The following is a 22,134-nucleotide window of genomic DNA, read 5'->3' as shown; positions in this document are numbered from 1 at the left end:
TGCTGCATAGTGTGTTTGAGAGTAGCCCAGGCTATACGAGACACAGACTGAGAAGCCTTCTCTTTGCCCCTCAAAATGATTAAAAAGTAATGTGAACTATAGTATTTAGAATTTTGGTTTCATTTTGACAGACTCTAACACGTGAGCAAAAGGAAGGAGCCTTCTCTAATTTCTCCATTTCTGAGGAGACCATAAAGCTTCTGAAAGGTACTGTAAGTTTCATGAAAAATGTGCTTCTGATTTTATACGACTTTGGTGCCTTTTCTGACAAAAAGGAGAGTACAAAGATAAATAGTCCCTCTTTTTAATTGCAGTTATTTCTACATCATTCTTTTCTTTGTTCTGATTTGTTTTAACTAAAAGAATTACATGTGTTTGTCAAATTAGACCAGTTTCATTCTAATTCCTGTTTGGGGTAGGAATAACTGTAAATGTTACTAAGTAGTGTGGCCATAGGCAGTCATGGAGGAATAAGGACTGTCATTTTCAAATGAATTTATTTTCTCCTAATGCTAGTCACAAATTGTAATGAAATCTCATTTTACAGGTCGAGGGGTAACATATCTCTTTCCTATTCAAGTTAAAACCTTTGGCCCTGTCTATGAAGGAAAAGACTTAATTGCTCAAGCCCGGACAGGAACAGGAAAGACATTCTCTTTTGCCATACCCTTGATTGAAAGGCTCCAAAGAAATCAAGAAACAATTAAAAAAAGCCGCTCACCAAAGGTAACGGTTATTAAGGGAGTAAAAGCTCCTAAAATCATTGAAGAGGGACAGGAACAATAGTAATCTTTAGTAATCTTTTGGGTTTGGTTTTTGATTTTTTTTTGGGTTTGGTTTTTTTTTTTTTTTTTTTTTTTTTGTTTTTTTGTTTTTTTGGTGCTGGGATCCAACCCAGGACCTTTTGCATGCTGAGCTCATGCTTTCCCACTGAGCTGTATGCCAGACTCTGAAAGGATTAAACTAGGCTCAAAGTCAGCTATATCCTTTCCCTTACACAGTCATTGCTCCTTTTTCATAAGGTCAAATTTTGATTGTTCTTCAGATAGGAAAATTTTAAGCAAAGCTAAAGAAGATTAGTTAATAAGCACAAATTTAGTATCTCTGGATGTTTAGATGTCTTCCATAACTTTGTATTATGAAGTCATTTTACTTTATAGAAGTATTTATATTTAGTATATTTGGTAACTTTTCTCCTCATCCTTGACCTTTGCTTTTTAATAATGAATTTTCTAATGAGGTATTCACTTGGCGATTCAGTAAATATTTAGTATTATTTCACAGGTTGACTATATTACATCAGTGATATCCTGTTATTAGGTACTAGAAATATGTTTTAACTTATTAATAGTAAAAATCAACAGAGGGAACTAGTAAAATTCTAGTCTAAAATTTGACATTTTTAGAACCTGTGTGCACTTTAAGGTTTATAACAGTGAAGAAGAAAAGTCATCATAATGACTTGAACAGGTATGTTTGTGCTTTTAAATATTCCTCATGTTACTCTATGAGAGCAGATTCACATGTGTGTGAGCAGGGTGACATCAGACTGGCTTGGGATCCACTATCCCACATCAGGTGGGCTGTGTTGGCTTATGGGATAAATCGTTTTTCTTGGTTGAAATTTGCAGGTAATGCAGTAGTCTTTACACAATTGCAGGTAATGCAGATGGGAGATAGCTGCACCTGCCTTAGTCTGTTAGAAGGTGTTTCTGAGATCATGGCTCCACCAATTCTAGCTATTGGTTCTTAGGCAAGGCTTACAGCCTCACTGTGACTCAAGTTCCATGTCTGTGATGAAATTGGGATACTAATGCCACCTCATCTGTTTTTCAAGAGAAAATTCACTAATTCACTGGTCAAATTTACTACTTCATAAAGTGCATAAGCACTCAGTGTGTGAACTGTCTTTACTCTGACAGATGTGTTTTGCATGCTTGTTCTGTACTTGCTCACTGCACCAGGGAATATGGTGACGTGCCCGTCAGAAACTTATGTATTCATGGACCTTACATTTGAGTAGCGGAGCTAGACAGTCAGAAGATAATGTGCCCATTCATATTCTCTCTCTCTCTCTCTCTCTCTCTCTCTCTCTCTCTCACTATTTTAGGGGAGTAATATAGAAAGAAGGGGATATAGAGAGAAACAAAGGAAACAAATCATCTTAAGAGGCTTGGGACCCTCATTAAGTGCTCTCTCTTTCATATTTTGTTTTTTGAGATAGGTCTCATGTTAGCCCAGGCAGGACTTGACTTCACTATATATTTGAAGACAGTCCTTTTGCCTCCACCTCCCAAATGCTAGGATTGTAAGAATACATTACCATGCATGCTAACTGAACTATCTCCAACCCAGAAAAGTGTCTTTGGATAAAATGTAGTAAATATAAACCTTTCTTGTTGTTTTTATTTGTTTTCTCTGCCCCCGAAACCCTAGGGCTAGGGATAAAACACAGTTTCTGCATGCTAGATGATTGTTTTGTCATTAGCAGTGCCCCCAGCTCTGTCTTTAAGAGCTTATGAAGTTAGTGGTGAGGTTCTTGTGGTAAATGCGGCCACTACAGAAATGTCCCTTCAGGTTGGTTATGTCAGTCTTTAGAAAAGATGTGTCTTTCTTTTTAAACTTCTTGCTCAGGTACTCGTTTTGGCTCCAACAAGGGAATTGGCAAATCAAGTAGCCAAAGATTTCAAAGATATAACTAGAAAACTCAATGTGGCGTGTTTTTATGGTGGAACATCATATCAAAGCCAGAGTGAGTAAATATATACAATAGTCCAAAGTTGAACTAATTTTAAAATCTAAAGAAATAATGTAAAAGCATACATTTGCTCTTAACGTATTCCTGGTGTTTCTTTCCTTACAGTTAATCAAATTCGGAATGGTATTGACATCCTTGTTGGGACCCCAGGACGTATCAAAGACCATCTGCAAAGCGGCCGTTTGGATCTTTCAAAGCTTCGCCATGTTGTACTTGATGAAGTAGATCAAATGTTAGATTTAGGTTTTGCTGAACAAGTTGAAGATATTATTCATGAATCCTATAAATCTGGTATGTCCTGGCTGAATAAGCGCATTAGCAGCTGCCTTTTTTTTTTTTTTTTTTTTGGAAAGCTTGTGAATTCATTTCATAAATTTTCACCTTGTCTCCTGGTATTCTAACAAAATTAAAGTTATTTGGATTCCTTTCTTTAAAAAAGAAAGTATAGCGCATATTCTGAATCTTGTTTTGATGATTCTGTAATCTTCCACGTAGATTTACTAACTCATCTTAGCCATTTCTTGCATTACTGTTCTTTAAGTTCTTACTTTTCTTCCTTGTTCAGTTTTCTTTTTGTTGGACATTTAATAGCTGCATTGAAATTTGTATGTTAAAAACTTGCCCCAAGTTTATAATTTTTCATTTTTTTTGTTTTGTTTTGAAGCTTGGGGTGATTTTTAAAAGCTGGCTGCATCATGGGACATTAAGAAAACATTTGAATTCTTTTTGTTTGTTTAAGATTCAGAAGACAATCCTCAGACCTTACTTTTTTCTGCAACTTGCCCACAGTGGGTATACAAAGTTGCAAAAAAATACATGAAATCCAGATATGAACAGGTTGACCTTGTTGGAAAAATGACTCAAAAAGCTGCAACCACTGTGGAAGTAAGTAGCTTTGCCAGCATGTAGATTTTAGCTTTTTAATTGGTGTTTACTTTTGAAATTTGATGAAGCTAAACTCAAGTTTGAGGTACCTCTTCAAGCCTTACCTCTTTTCCTGCCTTAGTAAGAGATACTGTACTGCCGCAGACCGTGCCTTAATGGTCTGCACTTGCTTAGCATTTATGAGGCTGTAGGTTCAATTCCCAACTCTCAAAGGGGAAAAAAAAGGTTCTGTATAGTTTGAAACTGAGAAACAGGTAGAATGAATAGGAGTGTCGTGAATGTGTAACAAGGAAGGCCTGATGAAAAAGCTGCTGTGGAAACATTCCAGCAGTGTTTATTGCTCTAGAGGCCAGGTATGATGGTGTATACCCAGGAGGCTGAACCAGGAGGATCCCATTAAGTTGAAGTCAGCAGAGGCTATGTAGTGAGGTACAAGTTAGCCTGAATTACAGTGTGACAAGTCTGAAGAGTTGTCTGAAAAACAGTAATACATAAAAAAGGAGAGAAGGAAGAAAATAATGCAACAGAAGGCTGTTCTTATTAATGGAAAAAGAGTATTTATTACTGGAATCCGTGAGATGATTCAGTGGGTAAAGAGTGGATAAAGGACCAAGCCTGATGACCTGAGTCAAGACCTATATAATGAAAAGACAGAACTGACTTCTGCAAATTGTCCTGACCACCACACATACACTGTGGTATGCAAGCAAACACACACACACACACACACACACACACACACACACACACACACACACAGTGTAATTAAAACAAACCTTTGAGTAGTATTGAGTTAGTTAGCTTTAGTTAGCTACAATTTAGCAGGAGAAGGAAGGAGGTGCTCAAGAAGAAAGTAGGAGGGTTAGGGATTTAGCTCAGTGGTAGAGCGCTTGCCTAGCAAGCACAAGGCCCTGGGTTCAGTACCCAGCTCCGGAAAAAAAAAAAAACAAACAAACAAAAGAAGAAAGTAGGACATACTGGAGGATGGGTGTGGGCTTCCCTGAGACAGTTGCCAGGGAAGGCTTTTCTAAACAGATGTCAGAAGAACCCTGAGAGAAAGCTTGATAATGTGACGTCATGAGATGAAAATGGAGAATGTGTATAAGAAAGAATTAGAGGTGCTGTGTGCAGTTCTTGTGACGATAAGGTATATGCTGCATCACTTTGTCCATCGATAGGCAAACAGATGGCTAGAACAGTAGATAACCCAGAGTACGGGGCAGTAATTGATCTAAGTGATAAACCAAGTCAGATGGGTTCAGTTCCAGCACCGCAAACAACGAATTAGAGAATGCTGCATATAGAATCATATGTATACCAACATGATTATTTCTTGAAATGGGGGCAGTGCAGTGCTAGATAGTCAGCGGAAGGTTTGTGTATCTTGTAATGTTAGTGGTTTTACAATGAGAATGTAAAATGTACCAGTGAAGAATAATTTAAGACATTTGCAAACATATTCAGAGATTGAATGGCATAACACATAAACTATTTTCTAGGCTTTAACCAGTTTTATCCCCCTCATATTTTTCACTCCTGCATCTCAAGTATTACTAACCATCTTTACATTATCACACAGCTAAGGCTAGCTGCAAACTCATTTGCTAACAGAAGGTGACCTTTAACTCCTGATCCTGCTGCCTTTATCTCCCAAGTGTTGGGATTATAGGCCAGTGCTGCTACACTAGTTGTCTATAGCACTGGGAATTGAACCCAGGGCTTCATGCACACTAGATAAGCACTCTCCCAACTAAGTCACATCCTCTTACCCAACCCTGAGTTCACCTCCTACATCTTGAGATAACAGGCATGCTTGCAACAACACTGAGTTTGACCTTTTATTTGTATAAATTTTTGCTTGCTTCTAAGGCTTAAATCTTCTAGACTTGGAGCTAGATGGGAACTAAACCAAGGGTCCTCTGGTAGAACAATACGCTTTTTTAACTACTGAGATATCTCCACAGCCCTGTTTTGTTTTTGAGAAAGCATCTCACCTTAGCCTTGGTCTGGTCTGGAACCTCCTTTGTAGACCAGGCTGGCTTTGAATCAGGTTGCCTGCCTCTGCCTCCCTAGTGCTGGTTTTGAAGGTGTGTACCACCACACCCAGCTGTTTGTTGTTGGTTTGGTTTTTCAAGATAGGATTTCTCTGTGTAGTCCTGGCTGTCCTGGAACTTGGTTTGTAGACCAAGTAAAAGAGTATGCCACCACTTCCAGCCCAGCTGTTTGTTTTTAGGTCAGTGTCTTGATGTGTAGCCTAGGCTGCTCCATGACTTGTCATCCTACTACCTTACTTCTTGATTTTGAACTGTTGGTGTGCTTCCCCTCCCCGCTTTGTACTTTTTGTTTAAAAAAAAAAATGGTGATTTATCTTAAAGTCTTAAGTGTGTCCCTGCCATGTTACTTCACTTGTTGGTTAAATGGCGGGTTTGGTCTGATTCAGATTGTCTTTCTCTGTTCTTTTTCTTTCTTTCTTTCTTTCTTTTTTTTTTGAAGTAGAGGAAGAACAAGATTTTGTTATAAACAAATCTTAGTCTTTATCCTTTTTTAATTTGCTTGCAGGTAGTCTATAACTGCCATATCACATTTATATATATTTAATGCCAGGCTTGGTGGTATATACCTTTAATTCGATTATTGGTGATGAGAGGCAGGGGGCTGGGGGAGGCATAGGTAGACAGATTTGAGTAGCCAGTTCCAGGACATCCTGGGCTACTTAGTAGGACAATAGCCCTAACAAAAACAAAAGCAGGGAGAGAGGACTGGAGAGATCACTTAGAGTTCTTTTGTACTGTGTGCATTTGGTGTGCAGACATATAGACAGGCAAAACATCCACATGCATAAAATAAAAGTAGATAAATCTTACAAATAAATAAAATTATATATACCCATATAACAGGACCAGTGAGCTGGTCCAGTGGGTAAAAGTGGTGCTTGCAGCCAACCTGATGATGACCTGGATTTGATTCCTGGGACCTGCATGGTAGAGAGAGAACTGACTTCACAAGTTTCTGTCTTGTTCTCTCCATATACGCTGTGGCTTGTGCTCATGTGCAAACATATACAGTACATAAATGGAGGATAAGCTGAGTGACAAAGGAGAGTGCAGTTTAACCTCTACATTTTATTTGTGAGGTTGGTAAGCATTCAGACAGGTTGAGTTTTATAGTGAGTATACTTAAATGTGTATGGACCTAGCATGTAGATCCTGTTAATACTTTATTTTCATTGTTTGTTTGTTTGTTTGTTTGTTTGAAACTGGGACTGGAACTTAGATGTAGTTAAAGATTGCCTTGAGGGGTTGGGGATTTGGCTCAGTGGGTTCGGTCCCCAGCTCCGAAAAAAAAAAAAAAAAAGAAAAAAAAAAAGAAAGATTGCCTTGAACCGATCTTTCTGCTTCCACTTGAATTGCAGCCCCTCCCCTGTCCCGCCCTCCAATCTTCTTTTAAGGTTGGATCTGGCTATGTACCCTGGGATGAGCTCAACAGTCTCAGTCTCCTAAAGGCCAGATAGCAGCCAAAAACTGGGCTACACCTAGCTTAATGCTGTATTTACTGTATTACATACATGTCCATCTCGAGTTTATTTTATTTTAGTTTTTGGTGCTGAGATTGACTTCAGGGCCCAGTCTTATGTATAATTCAGTATCATTTAGTATTATATTTAGGATCCATAAGCACAATTCTGTCTCCTTGTCCCAAAAGGCAGCTCTTGGAACTTAGTGAATCATTCCCCATTCTGCCTTCTCCTAGTTGTCCCTGGCAACAGCTAATCTTTGTCACTAGAACTGTTATGGATATTCATATAATTGTAAATACATACAACATGATACTTTGTTCCTTGGGTAAATATAAACAATACTTATTTTCATTTTCTCCAGCCTCTAGGGATTGGCCCCAGAGCTTGTGCATGTTAATGAAGTGGTCTACCATCCAGTTACACCCCTAACCCTTCTGTCTGTTTGGGACTGAGTTTCACTCATAGACTGTGCTAGCCTTGAGATTATTGGCCAGATGTGTGTCACCAGTCCTGGGTTATGCAGAGCTGGGATCTGACTCAGGACTAAATCTATGCTAGCCACACACACTGCCAGCTGAGCTTGCATCCTCAGGTTCTTTAAAAGATGACTTTTGATAAAATACATATTTTGCCTTTTCTTGAAGCATTTGGCTATCCAGTGCCACTGGTCCCAGAGACCAGCAGTTATTGGAGATGTCCTTCAGGTCTACAGTGGATCTGAAGGGAGAGCTATTATCTTCTGTGAGACTAAGAAGAATGTTACTGAAATGGCCATGAATCCACACATAAAGCAGGTAAGCTTTTTGTAGGCTTTTCCTAGATAATGGAGATGTATCACTGGGCAAAAATGCACGTTGCTCTTTGTAGACCAACATTGACAATCTTCCAAATAGAGGAATTTAGACTGACATTGTAGCAAAATTTTTTCTCCTATACTAAGTCACAATAGGTTTTTCCCTTCTGCTAACAATCAAACCAGGGCTCTCTGCATGTTAGGCAAGTACTATACCACTGAGCTAGCCCCATGAAATCTGAAAGTCATAGTAAGATGCTGCAGAGATCCCTCCCCTGCTAAATGTACATACTGCTTCCAGAGGACCCAAGTTCAACTCCTAGCACCCACATAAAGAAGCTCACAACCTGTAGCTCCAGTTCCGGGGGGTCCTCTTTGGGCAGCTATACTACTCATCTTTATATGCCTAGACACAGACACACATACATAGCATTAAAGTAAAATAATCTTTAAAGTAATCATCATAAAATGTATATAATAATATTAGGAATTCTGTCAGTTTTCATTAGCAAAAATTTAAGATGCTATTTTTGTGTGTATGTGCATATAAGCATGTATGCACAGGCCCAAAGAGGCCAGAGGAGGAAATCAGATATCCTGCTCCATCATTTTCCACCTTAGTCACTTGAGACAGGTCTATTAATTACTAAGCTAGTTAGCATCATTCCCTCAATGATCGCTGTCACCTGTCCGCACCATACTCCCCCAACACTGGTATTATAGGTCTGAGCACGGTCAGTTACACCTGGTCTTTCACATTGCTCTTTGACGTTGAACTTAATCCTTGAGCTTATGCTCTTACCCAATGAGCCATCCCTTTTACAAGACATTTGGAATATGATGTAGAAAATATAAAAGTTGACAGAATCAGTTTTAGTTGGTAAGAATCAATAATATTTTAAACTTGTGTTACAAGAATGAATTATGGGTGGGTGTGGCTAACATGTCAAAATCTCTGAATTAAAGGCCATCAAGTTGTATTCTGATCTCCACAGGGTTGCACTCCATGGCCTGTACACTCTCATGTATACAAAATAACTGAATAACTATTAAAAAATGATTGAGAAAAAAATCAAGCAATCAACCAACAAACAGAAATATTGCCTAAGTATTTTATTTATACACTCACAAATTAAACCTCCAAATAGTCATTCCGTATACCAACTAAAAGTAACTCTGACTTAGTAATGACTAGAAAATTTCCCCAACATTTTAGAGGACATGTACATGATGTCATACTCTTCTCTGATAAAAGAAACAACTACAGGAAGTGGTTGTTTCATGTAACCAGTGCTATTCATGGAACCAAAAAAAAAAAAATTCCAACCTGCCCATATGTAACAGATTTCATTAGCATGTAGTTTTTTCTGTATTAATAATTTACAAATCAAGACCCAATATGTCTATAAATATGGAACTACTGAGCTTCATCTTCTGAAAAAGAATGGACAGTTTCTGTTTTTTTAGTAAAAAGCAATTTCAAATTGAGACTATTTCACCTTTGCCTCTTTGCCAGGACCAAGTCTTGTCTTTCTGATTCTAGTTCATAAGAAATCCCGATTCTCCACTGCTCTCTAGCACCAGCTGTTTGCACCTACAAAGCTGCTTGGTTTGCCAACATCATCTTTTCAGCTTTCTCTTGCTGTCAGATAAAGATTTTGTTTTGTGGGACTGGAGAGGCAGTTTAGTGGTTAAGGTCATTTGCTGATTTTTGCAGAGGACATGAGCTTTGTTCCCAGAACTCATAGTGGGTCACAACTGTTTGTGACACCAGTGTCAGGTAATCTACCCCCTGCTTCCAAAAGCATCAGGCATGCACATGGTGTACACACACACATGCAGGCACTTAGATGTACACATAAAATAAAAACACTTTTTAGAAAGATATGTGAGTAAGTAGGCCAGGGATGGTGACATGCTTGGGAGGCAGAGGCAGGTGGATCTCTGAGTTTGAGGCCAGCCTGGTCTACAGAGTTGAGTTCCAGAACAGCCAGGCTACACAGAGAAACTCTTGAACAAACAAACAAGGTAAGGGTGTGTACACCATGGCAGCCATAGGCTCCCAAGTATCTGGATTAAAGCTACCATACTGACTTCAGGGGCCTCCTCTTCCTCCATGGAAGTTTGTTCATGATACTGTTCTCCTTACACTCAGTCCGTTGTTCCAGGATGATGTTCACTTGTTCTCTTCCAGTCTCAAATCTCTTAACTACATATTTTTTAGTTTATTTCCTAGGTAGCATTTATGCATAAAGAGTTTTCACCCAAACTCCTTAGCCATGTTTCCTTAATGTCAGTTGCTTTCTTAACAGCTGTCTGTCTGTATCTCCAGTTCCAGGGAATCTGACACCCTTTTCTGGCCACTGGGCACTGCATGAGGTACACAGCCATCCCTGCAGGCAAAATACCTCTGTGTCTGTGTGTCTGTGTGTGCCTGTGTGTGTCTCCCCCCGTGTGTTTGTTCAAAATTAGGAGAGAATTTCTAGCACAGATATCAGTATAGCATAAGTGGGTTTAGCATAATAAAAATCTCAGAATCAGAGAGTTGGAGAGACGTCGTAGGAGTTAAGAACAACTGACTTCTCTTTCAGAGGGCCTGGTTTCTATTCTTACTCATGTGGCAGTTCACAGCCGTCTCTAACTGAGTTCAGGGAATCTGTTGCCTTCTTGAATACCATTTATACATGTGGTACATATGCATACATGTAGGCAAAACAACCATGAACATTAAAACAAATGTCAGAAATTATAGAAAAGTAGATTAATGTTTGGGGTATAATACTGACCTATTAGATTAGCAAGAACATACTGACATTGTTGGTTAGAGTATGATGAAATAAATACAGAACTTTGAAAGGTTAAGTGAGTACAATAGTTTTTATAATAGTTTGGCAATAGCACTTAAATGCAGGGGCTGGAAAAAGAGTACTGACTACTCTTGAAGAGGACCAGGCCCTGTTCTCCTCACTTACGGTAGCTAAGAACTGTTGTAACTCCAATTCAGGGGATTTAAAGATCCCCCCCCTTCTAGTCCCCATAGGCACTATGCACATGTTGTGTACAAGTATACATACAGGCAAAACATCCATACACATAAATATAAGACTTTAAAAGTTTTCTTTTTCTGGATATTGAATCTAAGGCCTTTGCCATATTCCAAGTATGGAACACTTTCAAATATTCCATTATATTTAACCTAGAAATTCAATTTCTATGTAAGTATCCTACTAAAATACACATAAATGAGCAAAGATGTTCTGTGAAAGGTTTCTTATAACGTTGTTTATGTGAAAATGTGTGTACAACATAGATGTTCATCGGTAAGATACTGCTAAAAATAAGTTTTTGTATTCATAGGAAAACACTTGGCAGTTTAAAAAAGTCAATGGAACTCCACTTACCAATATGAAAAGTGCTTGTATTGTATTAAATTTATAAATTAGATTGCAAAGCAGAGCATGTATAGTATGCTACTTTTTTTAAAGAGTTACTTATTTATATGAATACATAGTCGCTGTCTTCAGAAGAGGGCATCAGATCCCATTACAGATGGTTGTGAGCCACCATGTTGTTGCTGGGAATTGAACTCAGGACCTCTGGAAGAGCAGTCAGTACTCTTAACCACTGAGCCATCTCTCCAGTCCCCATATGCTACTTTTATAGACACAAATTTGTAGCAGGTATTATTTAATGAATTGTGTGACAGAGGGTATGTATGTATTTGTTTTTGTTTTTTTCTGAAATATGGCTTCTCTGTAGCCCTGGATGTTGTGGAACTCACTCCTTAGAACAGGCTGCCTCTGCTTACTCAGTTCTGGAAAGGCGTGTATCACCACCACCTGGCTGTATTTTGTTTTTAATAAAAGACTCGTGTTTATTTTGTGAGTATGAGTATTTTTACCTGTAGGTATGTATGTGTACCATATGCATGCAGTAACCACAGAAGCCGGAAGTGGGCATAGATATCACAGTTATAGTTATGAGCCACTGTGTAGGCCTTGGGCACTGACCTGGGTCTTCTGCAAGAAGAGCAGGTGTCCTAACTACTGAGACATCTCTCCTGTCTGTCTCTTCTGCCTGTGTGTGTGTGCACGGGCATGATCCTCTGTGCTTCAAAGAGAACCTAGACTAGCCGACTACTGAGCTTTTGGCATCCATAGAGATCTGCCTGCCTCAGCCCTGGAGTGTTAGGATTAAAAGTGTTTACACAGAACCCTGGCCCCCTGTATTTATTTTTAAAAGAAAAAAAAGTCCCAGCTAGTTATGGCAGCAAACCTATAATCCCAGTGTTGAGAAGCTACATGTAGGAATGTAGCAAATTCAGTACCAGCCTGGCTTCATTCTGTTTAAAAAAAAACTCCTAGGGCTGGAGAGATGGCACAGCTGTTCAGAACATGGGCTGCTGTTCTTCCAGAGGACCTGAGTTTGAGTCCGAGTCCTCACATGGGGACTGACAATCATCTGTGACTCCAGTTTAATACCCTTCTGACTTTTGAGGGTGTAAAACGTGATATACAGGCATTAATGCAGGAAAAACACTGATATACACAAATCTTTAAAAATATTAAAACTTATTTTTCGTGTGATTTGAGAGGGTTTGTGTGTAGCTCTGCTTGTCCTGGAACTCACTTTGTAGTCCAGGTTGACCTCAAACTCACAGAGATCCACCTGACTCTGCTTCCTAAGTACTAGAACTAAAGGCATGCACTGCCATGCCTTGTTAAAATGTTTATTAACCCAAACCGACAGAAAACCTGGGCTTGATGGTTCTTGTAATCTCTGCATTTAAGAAGCTAAAGCATCGGGATGATGAGTTTGAGACTAGATCAGTCAACAGACTGTCTATAAAAAAGAGGAACAAGACAATTTTCAGTCTAGCATGTAGCTCAGTGATGGAACCTTTTGTTAATTTCTTGGCAGTACTTGAGTAGGATAACAGGATTCCAGCGCTGGCACTGTGGGTACAGTAGGAGTTGTTTACCCTTCAATGACCAGCAGTTATTTTTAGGAGGCTGATAATAAGTAAGATTTACATATTGCGTATATTATATTTTCTGGGGTGTTTCAGGTTTTGAAGTTTTTAGTTTACTTACGTATTTAGTGTACAAGCACAGGGACACATGCCACGTGTGAGTGTGGAGGAAAAAGGACAGTTTACAAGATTCTGTTCTTTCCCTTCTACCACATGGGTCTAGGGATTTAGCTCAGGTTGGCAGTCTTGGTGGCAAGTGTCTTTTCTGCTTAACCATTTCTCTAGCCTGTTTTTTTGTTTATTTGCTTGCTTGCTTTAAACACCTCATACTGGAGCTGGAGAGATGGCTCAACAGTTAGGGCACTGACTGCTCTTCAGAGGAGCTTGATTCAAATCCCAGCAACCACATGGCAGCTCACAACTGTTCGTGACTCCTAGATCTGACACTCTGATGTAAACACACATGCAGGCACAACACCAGTGCACATAAAATAAAGTCAAATAAGTCTTTTTAAAAAATATTTTTAAAATACATTGTTATTAAAGTTGGGGAAAAAAACACAAGAAGAGAGTACAGACTGAATGATGTTGGGATACTCAGTTTCAGGTATGATCCATACATTTAATTTTTTTCCATTTTTCAAACAGAACGCACAGTGTTTGCATGGAGATATTGCACAGTCACAAAGAGAAATTACCTTGAAAGGCTTCAGAGAAGGTAGTTTTAAAGTTTTGGTGGCAACCAATGTGGCTGCTCGTGGCTTGGACATTCCTGAAGTTGATCTTGTGATTCAGAGTTCTCCTCCACAGGTAGGACACAGGATTTAGAACAGTTTGTATAAATGGCTGTTTTATTTACAAAGTATTGCTTGAGATGTCAAACAAACATTTGTCTTTTATTTGTTGTTGTTCTTAGCATGTCTTGTTAGGATGGTATTACATTGGCTCAGATGTGCTTCCCTTGTAAATAGTAGCTTTATTGTTTACAGCACTCAAGAGACAAAGGCTGAAAGACATAGTCCAGGCTAGCCAGCGATGCATACTGAATCCCAGGTCAAACAACGATGGCCACAACATGTCCATCTCATTAGGAAAGTTCAAAGTTTCATATACTGGACTCTAGTGTATATGAATAAATAGCTTTTTAAATTAAAATAGTCTTGTAATTTTCTCCTCTCTTTCCTTCTTCCAATCTTCCCTAAATCCTCTGCTTGCTTTCCCAAATTCAAAACCTCTTTTTTTGTGTGTGTGCACACACACACTCTCTCTCTCTCTCTCTTTCTGTCTCTCTCTTCTGAATACATAAATACAAATCCTTACATTAGGACTGACCTCTTGGTACTAGAGAACCAACTGGGGGGCTCTTCCCTGAGATACTGTTTCTTTTGCTCTTAGCATTCCATTCCTTCATTGTCTGTAGTTTCTTATCTAGGGTTTAAGGCCCTGTGAGATTTCCTTCTCTTTTTAGCATGTCTGTTGTTGTCCTTGTTTATGTCTCAGATAATAGCATTTTATTTATTTGAATTTTAGCATATAAATTACTTGTGATATTGTAAAGTATAGGAAGATTGAATATATTTTTGCTTTTTTTTGAGGAATGGTCTTAGACCAAGGAGGCCTGAAAGTCTTTTTAACCCATGTTGTCCTTGAACTTGGTGCCTCAGCAGCCTTCTAAGTACAGGAATCATACAGCTGCACTACCAGGCCTAACTCTTTGGTTTGGTTTGTTTGTTTGCTTGTTTGTTTGGTGTGTTCTGATTGATTGGTTTTTTTTGTTTTTTTTTTTTTTTTTAAATAGGGTTTCTTTGTGTAGCCCTGGTTGAACTCAGAGATCTCCCTGCCTCTGCCTCCTGAGTGCTGGGATTAAAAGCACTCCTGGCTTTCTTGGTGTTTTTGAGACAAGGTCTCACCTTAGATGACCATAGTCTGTGTTAATCCTCTTGCTTCAGCTTCCTCAGTACTGATTACAGGTGTGCACCATTATGGCTTGATTTGCTTGTCAAGTTTATGAAATAAAGTTTCTTTTTTTTTCATAGGATGTTGAATCCTATATCCATCGCTCTGGACGCACAGGTAGAGCTGGCCGGACAGGAATTTGTGTATGTTTTTATCAACCAAGGGAAAGAGGTCAACTGAGATATGTGGAACAGAAAGCAGTAAGTAAAGTGAAACTGTTTCTGACTTGTTATCTAAGTGGTACCTTAGAGGAGAGTTTATTGTTCTCACAATAAACTAACTTCCTATCATTCTCAGCTTAAGCTGCATTTCACTGTCAAGCGTCTGGACAGCCTATTTATATTAGTTGCAAGACTTTGCTTCATACAGCTTTTATTGTGAAGCCAGAAGATCTAACTGCTCCTTTTTTCTTTGAATTTCTCCCTTGATGCTAAAGTTGAAAGTGTGTTAGTGGTTTCCGTATCAGCTAAGCACTGTAAGTGGGTAACTCACGATTTAGTTAGCATTACTGTTTTAGATAGGTTGATAATACAATAGCCAGTTTTATTAAAAAATACATTTGTATGGTCTGTACTTTCTTGTAGTTTTCCACATTTTACCAACTACCTTTTGATTATTATATACTAATATATTTTATGAAATGAAAGTGGTGAGAAAGAATGTTGCCCGGTTGAAGTGACGTCTTTTTCTCTCTTTGAGTCAGCTTTGCTTTGCAAGTGAAGTTCCGTGATTTAACTAAGGGACAATTTTTAAAAGTTTTTTGTTTTGTCTTTTGGAATTGATGATAGATGATTTGTTAGAAAAAGCATTTTTTTTTTCATCTGCTAGGGCTTGGAAATCTTTTAAGTCCAACAAATGGAAATTCAACAAACTATATTAATTTAGAAATTAACTATGACGACTTCCTTTTTCTTTAATATAATTCTTTCATTTTCAGGGAATTACTTTTAAACGTGTAGGTGTTCCTTCTACAATGGATTTAGTTAAATCTAAAAGCATGGATGCCATCAGGTACGCTTTCTGACCTTGCTGAGTGATTTCTCTTCTATAGTAGGCTTTCATCTGTAAGCTCTCCTAGACCAAATGTGAGAAAGTTCTAGTCACGGATTTTACCAGAAGACATTTAGTTACATTATTATATAAAAATGTTACTCTTTCTTTTCCGTTCTTGATTTTGCCTTTACCTTTTCCCCTCTGTCCTGATCAAGAACATTTACTCTTTTTAAACCATAGGTCTCTGGCTTCTGTTTCTTATGCTGCTGTTGATTTTTTCCGACCATCAGCTCAAAGACTGATAGAAGAGAAGGGGGCAGTGGATGCATTGGCTGCAGCCTTAGCTCACATTTCTGGTGCATCAAGCTTTGAACCCCGATCTTTGATCACCTCTGATAAGGTAGAAAAGTGTGGAGAAGTGATATTTGGCTAGATACGGTTAAAACTTAGCTGTAGCATTTACATGGTACATCACTGAAACGAATTTCTTCAGTATATTGGGGGAGTGGTGTTGCTCTTACTTTCCTTTTTCTGTCAAAAAAATCTTCCTCTTTTCATCTGATGTACATGCCTGCAGTCCAAACAACAGGGAGAAAGACTAGTAAAATAAATATTCAATAGCTGTTATTATTCTGTAACATTTTATATTCATCCTTCTGTCAACTATTTGAAAGTTGAAACATAAAGATATTATTTATTCTTAAATAAATATTTCAACTTGTATTTTCTAAAAATAATGACATTCTACTAATCACTGTATCACAGTCTAATCTGCTAACAAAAGGTGGTTCCACATTAATCATATCTATGGATTTGCTTCTGTTCATACAAAGCATGGCTCTCCCTCCAAAGGGAATATGAAGTAGTTATTTTTGAGCTTTATGTCGTTTACCATGAATTTGGATTTAGTTTGACAAGAAGGATATGTGCCACCACAGAACTGGTATATTTACTTTCACAGTCACAGAAGAAAGTCATAAATCAGAAAATTTGCCTACATACATTCTTAGGGACATCAGGTGGGCAGGTTACAGCCAGTTGGGGAAATCGCTTAGATTTTTCAATGATACATGGTGACAGCCTTAGCTTTTAGATTCATAGAAGCTATTGGTCTGCTGAGATTGTGGAGTTTGTTTGGTTTTTTTGTTTGTTTGTTTGTTTTCTGTTTTGTTTTCTCTTTACTGGATTGTTGAAAGACTGTTAGGTCAATACAGAGGTAGGCATTGAATGGCTAGTTCGAAGTTGTTAAGTGGGAAGGTAAGAAAAAACTACTACAAGTTGGAGGCCAGCCTGACCAAGAACCTTTTAGTAGATAGGTCATTTAACTTCTAATTAAATATCTTGGGAACATGGTACTAATGACTTGAAATTTCTCTTACTGATTAAACTACAATTTTTTTTTAATGTCTTAAGTTTTTGTCTGAAAGTTTATATGTGGACTTTATGCATGCAATGCCTTAAGAAGCCAAAGGAGGGCAGCAGATCCCCTGGGACTGCTACCTTATACAGGCTGGGAATTGAACCAGGGTCCTATGGAAAAGCAGCCAGTGCTCTATAACCACTGAGCTGTCTCTCTAGCTCTGCCTGATCTTTACCATGAATGACCTATAATGCATGTCCTGCAGCGTGTTCTGTTTGCTACTTGTGTGACTTCATTTCTTTTTTTTTTTCTTTTTTTTTTTTTTTCTTCTTTTTTTCGGAGCTGGGTACTGAACCCAGGGCCTTGTGGTGACTTCATTTCTTTTTTTTTTTTTTTTTGGTTCTTTTTTTTTTTTTTTTTTTGGAGCTGGGGACCGAACCCAGGGCCTTGCGCTTCCTAGGCAAGTGCTCTACCACTGAGCTAAATCCCCAACCCCGACTTCATTTCTTAATCACTCTTGACTTCTCCAGTTATCTGGATCTATTTGACCCACCTTCATTTACCCAAAAGACCTTCATGCTTACCCATTTTCTCAGCCCCTTTCTTCTGAACTTTGGCTTCCTCCTGTATTTTTGTCTCTGCAGATATCACCATATCAGAGAAATCTTTCCTCATCACTCTGGTCCCCTCCACTTTTTTTAATATCCCCAGCTCTTCTGTGTTGTTCTTCCTAGTGCTCCACTTTATGTCTTATGAACTTTCTCACTGTCTCACCCCAACTTCCTACAAGAGAACTATATCCAGAAGAGAAAGGTCTGTTTGTCATAGAATCTCTAGTTCCAGGCATGGCTTTTGGTAAACTGTAGGAGGCAGTCACTTTTTATGTGATAGTCCTCCAAAAGTTTAAGATTTTGATGTCTTTTTTTCATTGCTTAGTAACTGGCTTTTTAACATTTCCTTATTTCTTCACTATTCTTCCCACCTCTTCTCGTGATGTTCTGATCTAATTCTGTCTAATGTGTAGAACATAGTCTCTGTGATCTGTAAGAGCATGTACAGAACATAACCATATTTCAGTGATAGGTAAACAGTCTCCTAGCATAGTTTTAGAGAAGTTAGTTTTCAGTGGCCATGTTACATGTTGGCACACAAATACCACACAGGTATTGCCTGGGAACTGTGTAGTTGGTTCAGGAGGGACTATAGAGTCGAACTTCATTGTCCCGCTGCTGATTTTCTCCCAAATCTAATAGGACTTTTATTTCTAAAGGGGTTTGTGACCATGACTCTGGAAAGCCCAGAAGAAATACAGGATGTCAGCTGTGCTTGGAAGGAACTTAATAGAAAGCTCAGTAGTAATGCTGTGTCTCAAGTAACCAGAATGTGCCTCCTGAAAGGAAATATGGTAGGATTACATGTTTATGATAAGACTTCATTTTTTTTTTTTTCTTTTTTTTTTCAGAGCTGGGGACCGAACCCAGGGCCTTGCGCTTGCTAGGCAAGCGTTCTACCACTGAGCTAAATCCCCAGCCCCCATAAATCTTTAAAAAATAGATTTTCTTTAATGTTTTGAGAAAAATCTAAGGTCATTTCTTTGAAATTACTACATAGATTTGTTCTAACTTAAAAGCTGTCACCCAGATTGTTTTGTTTTTTTTTTTTTTTTTTCTTTTCTTTTTTTTTTTTTTTTCCGGAGCTGGGGACTGAACCCAGGGCCTTGCGCTTGCTAGGCAAGCGCTCTACCACTGAGCTAAATCCCCAACCCCATCACCCAGATTGTTTATTAGAAATTATTATCTCTCAGCTCTGTGAGAGGAAAACTTTCTTATCCCAATTTTAACTTTTGGAATCGTAGTCTTTTGCAGTATACCCTTTGACTTGCGAATCATAAGCAAGGACCATTTCACAGACCTTTGTTCCCAGATTCTCACTAATATTCTAAAGAAATCAGCAGGACCATTTTCATTTCGATTGTTTTTGTTCTCTTTCCGAGACAGGGTTTCTTTTTGCACCCCGGGCTGTCCTGAAACACCTGCCTCTGAATGCTGGGGTTAAAGGTGTTTTTCACCACCACCCAACTAAAAGAGCCATTTTCTTTCTTTTTGTGGGGATGGAGTGGGGGAACATTTAAGGCAGGGTTTTTCTATGTAGTTGGCTGCCCTGGAACTCACTGGGTAGACCAGGTAGGTTTCAAAACTCACAGCCTGCCTCTCAAGACAATTATAGTGTCTATAAAAACTCTTCTAGAAAATATTATGAAGGTACTTAAGAGTCTTACTAGTGATATTTAGTTCTATCTCAGATTAGAAACTACATTAAGTACTATAAATTATCTATGCTTGTTGCCTGTTTGATCCTATAAACAGTTATGGAATACATATTTTAAGAACAGAATTCAACAGATATTAATTAGTATCTAACTCATCTCTAAATAAAACTCTATTTTCATTTTAGGGTGTTTGCTTTGATGTTCCTACAAGTGAGTCAGAAAGATTACAGGTATTTAAATTTTTTTACCTAATAAGTTGCTGAGTATGTTTCTTTAAAATAGTTTTGGAAAAGACACAGTGTCATTTGTCATCCCTAAATCAATTAAGGAAGTCTTTAATGAAAATATTGCCTGACACATTATTAAAAATGTATTATAGGTAATTTCAAATATAAAGGTTAATTGGGGGCTGGAGAGATGGCTCAGTGGTTAAGACCTTGCTACTTATAGAGTACCGGGTTCTATTCCTAGCCCACACAGGAAGATTCTGATGCCTGCTGACCACCTCTGAATCTGCATCCATATGGTACAGACATACATGTAGGCAAATCGCTCTCATGTATAAAGAACCTCTTTTAAAAGTTGTATACGTTGCCACACATGCATTACCAGCCTCACCAGTTGATAATTGTGTGCACAATTCTGTTTCATCTCTTTACTGTCCATTGCCTGTGTTTACAGACAAACTCCAGGCATTTTGTCACTTCAGTCTTTTTTTTTTTTTAATTTATTTATATAAATAACACTGTATGTAGGTGTCTTCACATACACCAGAAGAGGGTATCAGATCTCATTAAAGATGGTTGTGGGGGTTGGGGATTTAGCTCAGTGGTAGAGCCCTGGGATCGGTCCCCAGCTCCGAAAAAAAAGGAAAAAAAAAAAAAGATGGTTGTGAGCCACCATGTGGTTGCCGGGAATTGAACTCAGGACCCCTGGAAGAGTAGCCAGTGCTCTTAACCACTGAGCCATCTCTCCAGCCCCAAGCCTATTTTATTTAAATTGAGAATTGAGCTCTTGCCCTTATGAATGCTGTGCAGATTCACAGGTCCTGTTTTTCCTCTATATTTAGTGACAGGGTCACAGTAACTTGTCTACACTGGCCTTGAAGTAACTCTGTAGCAGCCTAAACAGTCCTTGATCTTAAATGTTTCTGCATCGGCCACATGTCTTTTTGCTTCTGGTTCTGTTGATGTAGTTGCTCAAAATACTTCTGCTTATTAGTGGTCTGTTTCACACATTGTTTTGTCTTGAGAAAGAGGACGCTGTCTTTTAGAAAACACCTGAGTAGACACTGAGAACCTTGGAATGGTTTTGAGGATGTCTCTACACTTGATCTTAGCCCGAGGACTGAGAATCCACAGAAAGTTTCTTTAAGGTTAAAATGTGAACATGTTACAGTTTTGCCTGTTTTCTGGTGTTCATTGTTCGGGTACTTTGAGCTCACTTGTGGGGTTATTGCATATTTCTGTTAATCTGGTATGTTGCTTTAACAGGCAGAGTGGCATGACTCAGACTGGATACTCTCAGTGCCAGCCAAGTTACCTGAAATTGAAGAATATTATGATGGAAACACATCTTCTAATCCCAGACAGAGGAGCGGCTGGTCTGGCGGCAGGTCAGGCCGTTCAGGCCGATCTGGTGGTCGATCTGGTGGCCGATCAGGTAGACAGAGTCGACAGGGGAGTCGTTCAGGAAGTCGGCAAGACGGTAGAAGACGAAGTGGGAACAGAAATCGATCAAGAAGTGGGGGCCATAAACGGAGTTTTGACTGAGTGTTTGATAGTTAATCTTCCAGTGTGAGCTTGCCTATTTCTGTCTAATCATGTATATTATTCACCAAAAATTAGATCATCATAGTTGAGGTATTTGTCTGTAATTTGCAAAGAAGTTGGTCGTATTTTTTTAAAAAGTATTTCACAAGAATGGTTCTAAACAAATCTACTTATCTGGCTATACCTTTGAATTAAAAAGAAAGCCCTTTTATTGTCTGTTTCCATTCTGTGTTAAGTTTTCTCAATGTAATTTTTAAAAATGTCTAAGGTGTGGCAGTCAAGATAACTTTAAGGTTTCCTGGAGTCCACAAAGTATAGCTCATTAGGCCATTCTTTCATGTGATGGAGGACAAAACCCTTTCCACACTAAGGGCTGGTAACTGGTGACTTGTTTGGTGAAGTTTACCAGTTTAACTTTATAGACAGATTTAGGTAGGTTGGTGTGCAAGCCGTGTATTCTTTACTTATCAATCATTTATTGAATGTTGGTAATCACTGGAGCACACATTTATATAAACAGGGCACAGTCCCTAATTTTATACAACTCACTGTCTGCAGTCACCCAGATGTAATAGGCATGAGAGGATGAAGACCGAGACACAAGCTGGTGAGGAATGCAGAGGGCTGGGGTGGGCCTATAGTAGGAAGGGGGATTCAGTTTTGTGATTTGCTTGTTTTTTAGGGTGTTTTGTTGTTTTGTTTTTGAGGCTTTTATGTAGCCTAGACTGACCTCAGACTTGCACAAATTACCATAGGCCGGATGATTTTGGAAGGATGAGGGCTTACAGGCAGAAAGAATAACGTATACAGGAACTCAGAGTGTGTCTGAAAACTCAGTCTGGTTTGCCTGTGTAGGTTA

The 22,134-nt window shown here is 38.6% G+C and overlaps 1 protein-coding gene across 8 annotated transcripts in view; it reads left to right on the top strand.

Moving 5' to 3' along the window:
- Ddx50 (DExD-box helicase 50) overlaps nucleotides 1-21,487 on the top strand; it is a 29,301-nt gene extending 7,814 nt beyond the window's left edge. For 4 of the 8 annotated variants that reach the window (XM_087597804.1, XM_087597808.1, XM_087597810.1 and 1 more), the window contains 12 exons: nucleotides 132-207; nucleotides 548-726; nucleotides 2,635-2,752; nucleotides 2,864-3,049; nucleotides 3,498-3,643; nucleotides 13,574-13,735; nucleotides 14,962-15,081; nucleotides 15,819-15,892; nucleotides 16,115-16,274; nucleotides 18,505-18,639; nucleotides 19,689-19,733; nucleotides 20,997-21,486. In XM_087597804.1, the coding sequence (XP_087453930.1) occupies nucleotides 132-207; nucleotides 548-726; nucleotides 2,635-2,752; nucleotides 2,864-3,049; nucleotides 3,498-3,643; nucleotides 13,574-13,735; nucleotides 14,962-15,081; nucleotides 15,819-15,892; nucleotides 16,115-16,274; nucleotides 18,505-18,639; nucleotides 19,689-19,733; nucleotides 20,997-21,275 (1,680 nt within the window). In that variant the 3' untranslated portion in view covers nucleotides 21,276-21,486. Of the gene's footprint in view, nucleotides 1-131; nucleotides 208-547; nucleotides 727-2,634; nucleotides 2,753-2,863; nucleotides 3,050-3,497; nucleotides 3,644-7,804; nucleotides 7,955-13,573; nucleotides 13,736-14,961; nucleotides 15,082-15,818; nucleotides 15,893-16,114; nucleotides 16,275-18,504; nucleotides 18,640-19,688; nucleotides 19,734-20,996 lie in introns of all 8 variants that reach the window. The other 4 variants (XM_087597805.1, XM_087597807.1, XM_087597806.1 and 1 more) reach the window with 2 other exon arrangements.
- Nucleotides 21,488-22,134: the final 647 nt, after the last annotated feature.

Source organism: Rattus norvegicus, chromosome 20 (assembly GCF_021556685.1).
Source record: "Rattus norvegicus strain SHRSP/BbbUtx chromosome 20, alternate assembly SHRSP_T2T, whole genome shotgun sequence".
In the NCBI taxonomy this organism is placed as follows: Eukaryota; Metazoa; Chordata; class Mammalia; order Rodentia; family Muridae; genus Rattus; species Rattus norvegicus.
The sequence above is the reverse complement of the archived record's forward strand: the minus strand, read 5'-3'. Positions and strand labels throughout refer to the sequence as shown.